This window comes from Mixophyes fleayi, chromosome 5, assembly GCF_038048845.1.
Source record: "Mixophyes fleayi isolate aMixFle1 chromosome 5, aMixFle1.hap1, whole genome shotgun sequence".
Taxonomy (NCBI): Eukaryota; Metazoa; Chordata; class Amphibia; order Anura; family Limnodynastidae; genus Mixophyes; species Mixophyes fleayi.
This window is the reverse complement of record NC_134406.1, coordinates 77,765,452-77,778,293: the sequence shown is the minus strand read 5'-3', so window position 1 is coordinate 77,778,293 and position 12,842 is coordinate 77,765,452. Positions and strand designations below refer to the sequence as shown.

Here is a 12,842-nt window from a genome sequence, read left to right as displayed (position 1 = left end):
TTTGACAGGAAACTGTTCTGAATATATTCCTGTCTGCTGAGTTCAACAATTACTCCACACGCATCGCACAGAGGTGTGGGAGGAGCCCTAGTGCTTTCAGTACTTACCTAGAGGATGAGGGCCTCCATTGTTTTTGCAGGCCTGATCTCCCTAGGGATCCCAGCCCTATGCTGACCAGCTGAGGGTTGGTTTGGCATTAAGCCAGGGAGACTCCTCACTGCAGTTTTCCCTACTGTAGTGCCACCGGCCCAGGTTGGCAAAGCCTACTGCTCGGACTAGTAAATTCGAGGGCACCCCACAATTTTGTACTCAAATTTTGCTAGCACCACCCAAGGCTGGCAGCACTTGGGCTGCTTAAGCTGTTTGTTACACTCTTTTTTTGTTATTATTATATATATTTTTATTATTTTACTACAATAAGTTCTATCCGGTGGTCATCATTATCATCAAGTATCTTGCACCATGTGAAAATCAGCTGCAATAGATATGCCTCTTAGACGCGTATATGCAGCTACTTCCCCCTCAACAGAGTATGTAAGACCATTTACATTGCCGTACTTTACTATGCTCTCCCACTACCTACCTCATTCCTCCTCTCTAAGTGTGGAGAGGGGCAAGGGAGAGATACATCTCAGTCTTTGCTACTGCGCATGTACAGTTTGAAAAAACGCTTGTTCCTCGTACCAGCAGGCTTAAGTCTCACTCTACTTGAGGCCCTGAGTGTCTCCAGGAGTTAGCAGATCCATGTAGTTTTGCTTATTGGAGAGGAGAAATTTATAGAACAAAAGTTCTGGGTGACACTCTTCTTTCATTTATAAAACAAGGTCCTGACACCACTAAATGACTGCAAGGGAATTCTGTATGCATATGTTAATTTGATTAGATATGAAGGGCTTGAGTCATTAAGGAGAGCACCTTGGCAAAACCGTGTTGCATTGGAGGGGAGGTAAATTTAATATGTGGGGACATATTTATAATTGAGGTAGGGTATGTGTCCGAGGTCAACTTCAAATTTCAGTGTAAAAATAAAGCTATCAAATATTTGTGTGCTACATGAAAGAGCAGCCAGCATTCTTCTTACATACAAAATAATAGTAATACTAATTTTTTAACCCCTTGCATTGTAACATGGTTTTTCCTGGATCAAATTTACTCCATTTTTTTGTCTTGTTCTCCTTAATGAGTCAGGCCCAAAAGTTAAAACAGCATTGAGTCGGCTGCATAACACTTAACACTGTACTCACTTTTGCTCTCTGTGCAGGCAAATTTGTAAATTTTGTCCAAAGTGATTCAAGGAATTTAGGATTTAAGTATGTGTCCACAGTTGATTGTACTTTTATATACTTCTTGAGGACTTCTTCATTATATTTTTCAAACTCAGAATCAAAATAAAATGAGCCATCTGGTCGCGGAGCGGCGTATCTGAACTGAATGTTTATTTGAGATCCAGAGGCACAGCTAATGTTGCTCAGTGTGGACATATGTTGTAACACTTGAGGGAGGAAAAGATTCAGTTTTTGCTGTAGAATAGATGTAGTGGATGGTCTAATTCTTCTTGAATAGTCAACAGATACTGTAATATCTAAGTTGCAATCTGTAACATGAAAAGAATGGGGTTAATTTCAGTAGTTTTATAGGTAACTATTATAAGAATAAAAGAAAAAACTTAGGGCATATTTTTATAACATAAATGTGTTCCCTTATTATATATCCCTTATGATCATTTTAAAAATAACATATATTTATTCTATAAACTCCATGGGCCTGATTCATTAAGGTACTTAAATTAAGAAGTTTCTTATTTAAGGCTCCTGGACAAAACCATGTTACAATGCAAGGGGTGCAAATTAGTATTCTGTTTTGCACATAAGTTAAATACTGACTGTTTTTTCATGTAGCACACAAATATCAACTTTAAATTTCAGTGTACAAATAAACTATCAAGTTTTTGTGTGCTACATGAAAAAACAGTCAGTATTTAACTTATGTGCAAAACAGAAAACTCATTTTCACCCCTTGCATTGTAACATGGTTTTGTCCAGGAGACTTAAATAAGAAACTTCTTAATTTAAGTACTTTATGAATCAGCCCCCATGTATGCATTCTAGAAAGTTATCTAGCAGTTAGAATATGATAATAACTTATGGGAGAGCATGAGTGAGAAGGGAAAGGAAGGAAAATGGAGTGATGGGAAACAGTGGGAAAATAGAGATCTATTGAGTATCAGTGTTGCCTTAGCCTACATAAGTTTTAAATAAATAGGACTTAAAGTAGTAATCATGTACAATATAAGCTACTGAACCACCACCAGAACCTCTTTCTCTATCATTTTTAGTTTGCTTAAGGTTGTCAGGAACCAAACTCCAGCAATATAAAACAAAATCAAGGAAAGAAAAATGGGGTAGAAAAAAAGTAAAAACAAAGAAATTCAATTTTATTTTTGTTTTTCAACATCATCATTTAACATCATCAAAGAGAGTAATCCTGTTTTTGAAGAGATTTGAATAGGAATAAACAATATGTGATAATAATTAAAAGGATGGTATGCTCTAAGCTGGAATGTACCATCATAATATTATGATTTGACAAAGTTATTTATAAAGTATGATTCTTTAATATATATTCAGATAACAAGTCATTTCTGGTAAATAAAGCCTGATTAAATTAACTCATCTTCTTTCAAGATGATAGTTATTTCCTGTTTCTATTTGGTACTGACATCGCTCACTGAATCTACTATTTATTGAATTTGGGTCTTGTTCATAATTTACTTGTTATGAGATAAATTTAAAGTTATGCTGATTTAAAACTAAATTTACTTTTTCATAACTATACACAGACAGGCCCTGGGAGTCAAGTGAATGCCTAAGTACTTGTATTTTTAAATGGAATACAACGCATTATACAACATAAACGACTGATCTCTGGTACTCTGACGCCATCTACTGTATATCTAAATATTGCAAGTCTAAATATTTATGATTAATACACTATTATAAGTGAAATACTGTGATGTGTTATAATTGTTTTTATGTATCTAATGTAACTGTTTCTAAATGAATAAGCAAACCAATCAAACCACAATTGGTATGTCATTATGTGTTATGCCTACCAGATTAAATACAAAAAATGTAAATTATGACACATCTAAACATGTATTTCCTACAATCAAACTGTAGATGTCAGTCTTGTGATACTGTATTTAATCTACTCCATTCAATAGCACTTAGAAACATTGCCATGTTAAGTGGTTCTGTAACAAGTATATAATACAGAAGTGATTGTAAAATATGTGTAACACCTATGAATAATGAGTTTAAATGCTGAGTTGTCATTGTTTCTAATAGGTGAGTGTTGATGTCACTACCTTAGTGTTCTTTAGGTAACGTTTTGTTTTATAAAGCATAATAGACTCTTTGCTGTATACTATTACAAATATTATCCCACCTTACATTTCTGTATCTGTATAAAAGCACTTGTATACACACACACTTCTTACATAGAAACTGCACAGCCTCACAGTGAAACATTTCATTAGAAGTCACTGAACCTACCATGTTTTAAGACAGTGGTAGGAGAGAACATGCAAACTTCATACATGCAAACCTCACTGCCCTACGGTGAAAACTCATGTATAATAATAATGTAGCCCTTCTGTAACCTATTAAAGATATTAGATGTTACCGGAAATTTCTATGAACAAAATCACTAAATCTGCAGCTTTGTGCCATATGTCATGTAACTCCATGGTGACTTCTAATATCCTTATTGCTTACCATAGGGTGTGCCCAATCCCATATATTTGATGGACCACTATTCAACTTAAGAAGCATATAATACTTAAAACTAAAGAACAATAAATTAATAAACACAAAAAAGACCATTTCATAGTGGTTGAATACAGATCATCCAGACAAGATTATGAATCATGCTGTGGTTTCTACCATGTTCTTTGTATCCTACTTGCCCAACAAATACCTTTCCAGTTTTTTTGGAGCTACAAATCTCAACATACCCTGACCACCTTTGGTTGGCGGGGCATTTGGAATTTGTAGTTCCACAACAGCTGGAGAATCATTGGTTACCTGGATAGTTTTACAGGATCTTTAGAGCTGAGCAATAATGTCAGAAACGTCCTATTGCATTGTATAACACTGCTCTCTATGACTTCATAATGACAAGGTAAAAATATATGCTATGCATTAATAATATGCCATTTAAGCAGAACAAATGTGTATATATATATATATATATATATATATATATATATATATATATGTATGTATATATATATACACATTTATATATATATATATATATATATATATATATATATATATATATATACATATATATATATACATATGTTCGCAGATCTGAGTACCGAGCGGAGCCGGCTCAATACTTTTGCACGCCCTCGAACTGAAAATGAGCAAAACGTCATTGTTGCGTCATCGGATCTTGCGTGTTTTGGATTCTAGAAGTACCGCCCTCCACTGAGAACCGGAGACATTTCACAGACAGACACAGAAGGGGTAGTAGCGTTCTTGGCAGTCTCCAGCTTGCTGACCAGGAGCATTAAGCTGGGTGAAATCCTTCACATTCCCTGTTTTGTTCACACAATCTACTTGGTGGTGCAGAGCTTTGGAGCTTTTTTTTGGAAAAATGACAGGGATGCTGACTGTGGCCCGAAAGAATTCGGGACATTTTCTGCATTCTGCAACAGCATGTAGCAAATTGCAGCAGCTCCAAGAACAGTTTATTTTGCCCTGCCACCAAATGAAGCAAGAGGTGGAAAAAAGGTAGAATTCCACACTTTATAAGCTTGTGAGGATGGAGGAACAGCAAAAAGCCATCCACGCTTAAGCCACAAGCCATGAAATTGGGAAAGGAGGGGGGGTGTATTTTAGTCCAGCGCAGTGGAGAATACTTTCCGTGTTGTGCAAGTTGCTAAAACAATTCGAAGTAGTAACCTGTGAAGTGAGTTCAGACACTGCTAGTTTGAGCAAAGTGATTCCCTTAATTAGACTTTGGAAAGCACCTTGAAAAATTGAAGGAGCAGATGAAACAAAGAAATTACGCGAAGTATGTCGGACTTGTAGATGAAGTACTTTAATCGCTTCTCCAGGTTCAAAGAGTTATCAACTTCTAGAAATCGGATCAGTATATTTTGGCAACTATGCTTGATCCTAGGTTTAAGGGCTATGTCTTGTCTTTATTTCCAGCTGTCCCAGATCACAAGAGATGTAATGAGCTCTTGGTGAGCAAGTTGGTACCTGACATGACGGCTCCCCCACCTTCAGTTTCTAGGGTTACTGCTGCTAGGAAAAGCTAAGCTTTTCTAAGAGACCCAAGGATGATGCAGATGATTCAGCAGAACATTTTGAGATCTGGTCTGGTTTAAAAGAATTGCCCAAAAATCGTGGCACCTCTGCCGTAATGCCAACTAATCCTACTGTCAACATCTAAAGATTAGTGGAGGATTATTTTAATGATAGCATAGAAATAGACACATCAGACAGTCCTTTTACATACTGGGAGGGAAAAAAAGGCAATTTAGAGACCCATGTGCAAACTCACTTTTCAATACCTAAGCTGTCCACCCTTCAGTGTGTACTCGGAAAGAGTTTTCAGCACAGCTGAGAACCTTGTCGGCGATTGACGTAGGAGGCTGCTTCCTAAAAATGTGGAAAAGATTATGTTCATCAAAATGAAATACATATTCCAGGAGAAAGGCCTTTACTGGTATTTAGATCAAAGTACAGAAACTTCTGTAATGGTGGATTCCAGCGGGATTAATTAGTATTGTGTGAAGATGATGAACACACTGATGAGGGTGAGGATGATGACAGTGTTGCTGGAATCCCACTGAGAGAAGGAAGCTAGCTGATTCTGGAATGCTTATTAATATTTGAGTAAAATGGCATGTTGACAATTTTATGTTTTTCTACAGTAAAGTTTCACCTTTATTAAAGATGTGTTTTTTTCTTAAAAAGCTAAAAGCTTTTTTTTTCACATATTTGTTTTTGACATTTATGTTACAGAGACTTATGTAATGGTGGTTTCCTGCAGGGATGAATTGATATTGTGTTAGGATGATGTACACACTAATGAGGGTGAGGATGAGGCTGAAGATGATGACAACAACATCTTGCCACTGTAGAGTTCATTGACAACACTGTTACCTTAGCTGCCTTAAGCCCATTGTTAGCTTGTTTTGTGGGGGGCCCAAACAAACCAAGCACTTCAGCCACAAAAGTGGCACTCCTTCTCGCTGAAGAGCTTGGTTTGATGAAGTTGCACGTCATTTTTAAGATCCATTATAAGGGTCTGTGGGAGGGTCCCAAGGACAATTCCATCTTGCACCAATGTTGCCTACATGTGCTATAAGTGCTGAAATTTGTTTTCAATCATCCTTTCAATTGCTTCTCTCTCGTACGTGTGACTACATATTTTGTTTTTCACTGGGTTCACCTTCTCCAACTGTGTTATAGGAGTGCTCTGGGTGACGGCAATCTCCACATCTTCATCTTCCAAATCTTCGTATGCAGTGGCCAGCGACACACCCATGTGTTTTCTCAGGTCTCTTAGCTGTTCTTTAAACTGGACATGTTTATCATCCTGCCTCAGGGCATCCTCTGTATTATTCTTCTGAAGCTCAGTGTATCTCTCATGTACAAGCTCTTTTAAATCCATTTTAATTTAAGTACGGTCTCCTCAACTGTATCTATATATTGGTTTTAATCTCTGTTCAATGCGGCGTATTCCAAGATGACGTATTCCATGCTGTCTACATGTTTCATGTCACAGTCTGTCTGAAGCAGATGTAATGCCACTCCAGTTGTAATATCCATTCCTGTGTCTACATAAGTTTAGCAGGTCTTCAGGGATGAGAAGGAGGTATCCAGAGAGTAGAAGGAGATTAAAAATGCATCACAAGCAGACATGGTTTAATAATGTAGAGTTCATTGACAGCACTGTTGGGCTTAAGGCAGCTAAGCTATTGGCAGCTTGTTTTGAGGGGGCCCAAACAAACTAAGCACTTCAGCCACAAAAGTGGCACTCCTTGTCTCTGGAGTGCTTGCTTTGTTAAACTATACATGTTCTTTTCAATATCTTACATAAGGCTGCGTGGGAGGGCCCAAGGACAATTCCATCTTGCACCACTTTTCTTTTCTGCCACTGCTGTCCTAGATGTGGTATGGACTGCCATGTGTTTGTGTCATTGCTCTGTCGCTTAGCATTATTATTATTATTATTATCTTTAATTTATAAGGCTCAACAAAGGGTCCACAGCGCCTTACGTGACATATACAGAAAACAGTGACCCATGACACAACATGAGCATCCAGCCAGCTCGCTGCAGTCTTTGGATGAAAATAATATTGTGACCTGTGAGGTGGTCAAAATTGACTAGAAATGTTTTGAAATTAGTGTTACTGAGGTTAATGATGTAGGAACAAAACAAATGCAAAATTATGAGATTTTAGCATATTTTAGCTATTTTTCTAAAAAATACAGATCCAAAACCAAAATCCAAAACACGCAAGGGCGGTTTTGCCAAAACCAAACACAAAACACTAACTTAATTAAAATCCAAAACCAAAACAAGGGGGTCAGTAAACATCTCTAAATTCATCTGATCACTCTTCATGACATTCTGGAGTATATGCAAATTGCCATAATGAAAACTGAGGCAGCAGACTTTGTGAAAAATAATATATGTGTCATTCTCAAAACTTTTGGCCATGACTGTACTCTTAGTTGTAACTGTTGTTTTGTGGTGGGAATGACAGTCTAAGTACACCTAGATAATAGTCGCTGTGCAAGAGTGTACAAATTTTCAAGTTGAGCATGGCCAAGAAGAAATCAGTGTTTGTCACAATGCCTTTGATATAATATTGCTACTACGGCTATACCAGAGGCATCAACGTAAAAAAAAGCTTGGAGAAAATGTGCATGGATCAGTACAGGCAGAGCCGGATTTAGACCTCATGGGACCCTATGCAAGATACTGGTTTGGGGCCCTGTCCCTGAAACACTCCATAACACTATATTTTATTGCCATAGCATATACTCCTATAGTTGTGTAGAAGGGCAAGCTATGTGCCACCGCAAAGTGACGGCACCCCGTCAAAGGAGGTGTGACCATACCATTGGGGGCATGGCTTGCATCGTTGGGGGTGTGCCTAGCAGATGAAAAGAGCTAAGCCACCTTCCTACAGAAAAAAGCCTGTGTTGCTGCATACACCATTGGCAGAAGTGTGCAGCGCCCGCTTGCCAGACCGTGACATATGTCCCAACAGTCCTGACTTTCAGCACAGCGGGACAGTGACCTAAAAGCAGCATTTTAGTGGAAGATATGTAATTTCAACTATTTTATGTTTTTGCAAATATTTGTTTTGTGTTGTAACTGAATCTTGTAGAAGAGCCTGCTTTTTTATTACTATTATCTGTATTTGTAAGTAAATCATACTTCCAAATGAAATTACAATACTACTGTCTTGAACCTTGCATACAGAGAGCCCCACTCCCCCCTAAAGAAGTTCCTACCTAGAACAAAGGTTTCAAATAACATGTACATCACACTGCTCCCCCTTCATCACTGGGGCCCCTGCATCACACTGCAGCCCCTCATTACTGTCCCTCTCATCACACTGTGCCCTCCTTTATCATTGCACTGCATCACACTGTGGCCCCTGCATCATACTGTGGTCCCGGCTGTTAAAGAATAATGACCATGGACCCCATATTTTATCAAAGGATCTAGCAGAATTTTTAATAATACTGGTCATATACTCCATGCAATGAATATTAAGCTAATATAAACTGAGGGCAACTGAGGGGCGGTCATATGGAGTGCTCCTAGTAAATGGCTGCATAGGAGAGTTGCTCCTGACAGTTGTTAAGCTTATTTTTAGCATTTTATGGGACGGCTTGTCACCTTCTAGTATCTCATGTAACGTTCATTGGGAAGCTACCAATCAAGAAGAGGTGACTTCTCAGAAGTTACCCAACACTTCACAAAGCAGGACAAAACACACCTACAGCCAGAGACGCCGCAGTTTCCGTATGTTCCAGCAGAACAGAGTGAATTTCTTGAATCCATTACAAAAGGGGATATATTAACCATACAAGGTTTTACATAATTGCACACCTTAAGCAATTGTTTTTGAAGCTGAAATACAATAGGTTGTCACATCAATCAAATGAGACATGCATTTCATAGGACAACATAGAAGAAACTCCATTAAGACTTACAGCAGTTCCAACGAGACACAGATAGGGACCTAGATTATTTGAACAGAGAACTCTAAAAGCTAAAAAACTAAGAGTTTAAAAAAGGGAAATAATCTAAGGATCAGGTACATACAGGGCCGGATTAACCCTAGGGCTAACTGGGCTACAGCCCAGGGGCCTCGGGCATCCAGGGGGCCCTTGAAAGTGCTCAGCAGCAGTATTGATCGGTCGGGGATGGGGGCGCCCCCGGCGCGATCAATGCTGCTGAGCACTTTCACTGTGGTCCTTCACCGGCGCGCTGTAGTCTCCTTACTGAGGAGATCTCGTGAGTCTCACTCTCACGAGATCTCCTCAGTAAGGAGCGTACAGCGTGCCGGGGAAGTACTGCAATGCCAGGAGAAGGAGGTAAGTGCCTTGGCGATGGCTCAGCTCACCGGGGGGTGGCTCGATTCAGGGGGTGGGGTCCTCACTGGGGAATGGAGGCCCCCTTAGCCCAGGGGCGTCCATTCCCTTAATCCGGCCCTGGGTACATACCTGAAACTAGTGAACACTAGTGCAGCAGTCCACCAGCAGTAATGATTCATAGTGAAGACACAGTACACTGTTTGGCACCGACATAATCATTGGTACCAGGAGATATCCAGGATGGAAGAGTTCTCCCAGGGCCAGCTGGGACCAAGTTAAAAAAAAGTGCAATGTTCATGGATGGGCCTATTTGTGAGAGGCAGCCTGAAGCTGTAGTTCAAACAAATCCATTGTTCATCTGGCCCTGCTTGTAAGGACATTCCATACTGCTTCCTATGCTTCCTCCGAAATATTTAGTCCACACATTGTAAAAATGTTTTATCAGTAGGGGTGGTTTATTGAGGTATGAGGAGTGCTACACGATTAAGAGATATATTTAATGCCTGGGTTTCTGGAAAGCATAATCTCTACTGTCAAAGGATAGCTAGTAGGACATTCAGGGCCACATTGCATGCATGTCACAAGGCAAAACTATTGGTCCTTATAAAACCAGTAACTAGGATTGTTATATATTATTTGCAATTGCTGGAATGATATGAGCGTCTTATCCACAAATCTTATATAAACTCCACATCCCACAAGCTTCATAGCCAACTTCCCCGTTCAATTTTATTACATTCGAATAAATGGATGCTACCACTAAGTGGGGTAAGGAGGGAATGCAAACATTCCATGTTTTAAATGATTGGATAATAAATGTGGAATAAAGTTCAAACATATTCTGTGATCCTAGAATTGCATATCTCATTTTTCAGGATCCACGTAAAAGGCACGATCTAGAATATATGCTGCATTGGAGGTATCTCGACTAAACCAGGAATTTATATGCACAAGCCAGCACTCTTTTCTGCACTTCTGGGACACTTAAAGAGCTAACCAAGTTATTCTGCCAGACCAAAGAAAATATATAATTAAATAGATATTACTAGGAAACTGTTGTAACACATATAGCACTAAATTGTATTGCAATTATTTTCCCAGGGTTGTCAATGGAGTTTGCCATTTGTCAATGTTTGGTTTAATATTTTGCTTAATATCAGGGCCCAATAAAGGTTTATGGGGACCCCAGAGCAATGCCAATAAAATTTTAAAAATGATATTGTGGTGATGTTTTTATCCTGCTTTTGTTCAAAGTGAGTCTCTTTCTTTCAAGAAAACAATGTCACTGCAGGAACTTAAAGGTCTGTGGTTTCCCTTGATGTATCACTGCATGTCATACTGCTTCACCAGTTGAAAAAGGCAGTCAACAGAGGGAAAAAAAATTGGGTGGCCCCCGAGGTGACCATAATCCAGCCCTGTTTAATATAATCCTCCTATTGGTGGGTAATGGTTATTCCCAGATATTTCATTGGACAAGATCAATGCTACCTAAAATTCTTTAGGTCATAACATAATCTTTTACTCACAGATCTAACTCACTGAGACTTAAACAAATATTCAAGTCTAACATAAAATCATATGAAAGGATTAACATTTTTCCTTCTAAACTGTTCATCATTTTCACCTTTGTTTGCAAAACCAATGCCACACCATTGCCAAGTTCCTGTGCTATTAATGATCAGAAATAAAATAATTGGTTATTTAGGAAATAAGACAATTTTCTGACACAATAAGAGCTATGCAGTGAAATTACTGATGACATGATATAATCTAATGGTAACTTCACTTCCAAAAACAGGACTAACTAAGTATAGAGTACATATAGGGGACACACAGGAACATTCTTTTGAAGTTGACTTTTTTTGTAACAAAAAACAAATACAAACAAATAAAACTCACATTTTCCAGGATTACAGATCTCAAATATAATTTGATTGTCCAAGAAAGACAGGGCCTCAAAATTGTCTTCAAAGAACACTCGGTCTTGCTGTCCGGTGATCTCCACAAGCTGTGTATTGTTGGCCTCGAGTACTCCTATAGCATAAATAATAACACCCATGTTCCTAATCGCAGCAGCTGGTTGTGCTACTGCATCCTTAGACTCTCCATCTGTGATTATAATAAGATATTGCTTTGTGTTCGGTCTACCTCCTTTTGAAGCGCTGAAATACGGCAATGTATATTTTAAAGCGGCCCCGGTAAGGGTCCCCTCATTCATTTGATTGATGCCCAAAATGGCGGTTTGTATTTCATCTTTCTTTGCAAATCTATTAAGGGGAAATTCTTCTTTTGTTCTAGTACTGAACTGGATCAAACCAAATTGGACTCTCTCGGGACCCGTTTCAGTCAGCTTCACAATCGAGTTCATAAATGTCTTCATCTTTTCATATTCGCCACTTTTGATAGTTTCAGAACTGTCAATCAGAAATATGATATCCGCGCTTATGTTTTTGCAGGCTAGAAGCAAGAGAAAATAGGGCACATATTCAAAGATAAACATACACATGTGGCATACTTGTATCATGGCAGAAAAATAATCCTAATTATATGTGGAGAAATACATATTAAAAGTGAAAACTATTAAAAGTGATAATTGTGCATAACATGCATTGTTGTTAATGTTAAATTAAAACAAAAATATTGATAATGCAAAATGAAAACTATTTCACCTTTTCTGAAATAATCTTACCTCTGTGACAAGAAACTCACCAATAGCAATGAGGCTCTTAGCTGAAAATGAGTAACATAATTGACTTGTATTTTGACTTTGTAATGTGACAGCCTTATTGTTCTTGTGACAAGAGGAAGAGATGATCGTAAAATCTTATGTAACAATGTATATTATATCAGTACAATGGCTATGCTTCTAAAGATTACCTTTATATAATTATTAGGTACGTGACTATAAACCATTCTGAGTGTTACTATGTATCAGCATACCACATGATTTGATTGCGATGGGGGGGTTCAGGGAAATGTAAAAGCCCCCTTAAGTGCATGCCTGCGTGTGTAGGAGGCCTAATAATTAATAGTGTAAAACAGTGTGTTTGTACAAAGTAAAAACTAAAAATGCTGGAGGCCAGCTTTAATAGAGAAAATAAGGAAGGGATCTGAACAGTCTTTCAAACAAACTTAATACGCCTGCACAGAAATCTAGAGCTCACTAGTATATGTAATAAGCAAAATAATGCAGTAGT

General features: G+C 38.3%; 1 protein-coding gene across 5 annotated transcripts in view; it reads right to left on the bottom strand.

The window, feature by feature from the left end:
• The window catches only part of LOC142158464 (collagen alpha-4(VI) chain-like), a 180,080-nt gene that overhangs the window by 107,544 nt on the left and 59,694 nt on the right, over window positions 1-12,842 (bottom strand). For all 5 annotated transcript variants that reach the window (XM_075212427.1, XM_075212428.1, XM_075212429.1 and 2 more), the window contains exons 9-10: window positions 11,545-12,102; window positions 1,245-1,594 (exon numbers count right to left, since the gene is read on the bottom strand). In XM_075212427.1, coding sequence (XP_075068528.1) covers window positions 1,245-1,594; window positions 11,545-12,102 — 908 coding nt within the window. The remainder of the gene's footprint in view (window positions 1-1,244; window positions 1,595-11,544; window positions 12,103-12,842) is intronic.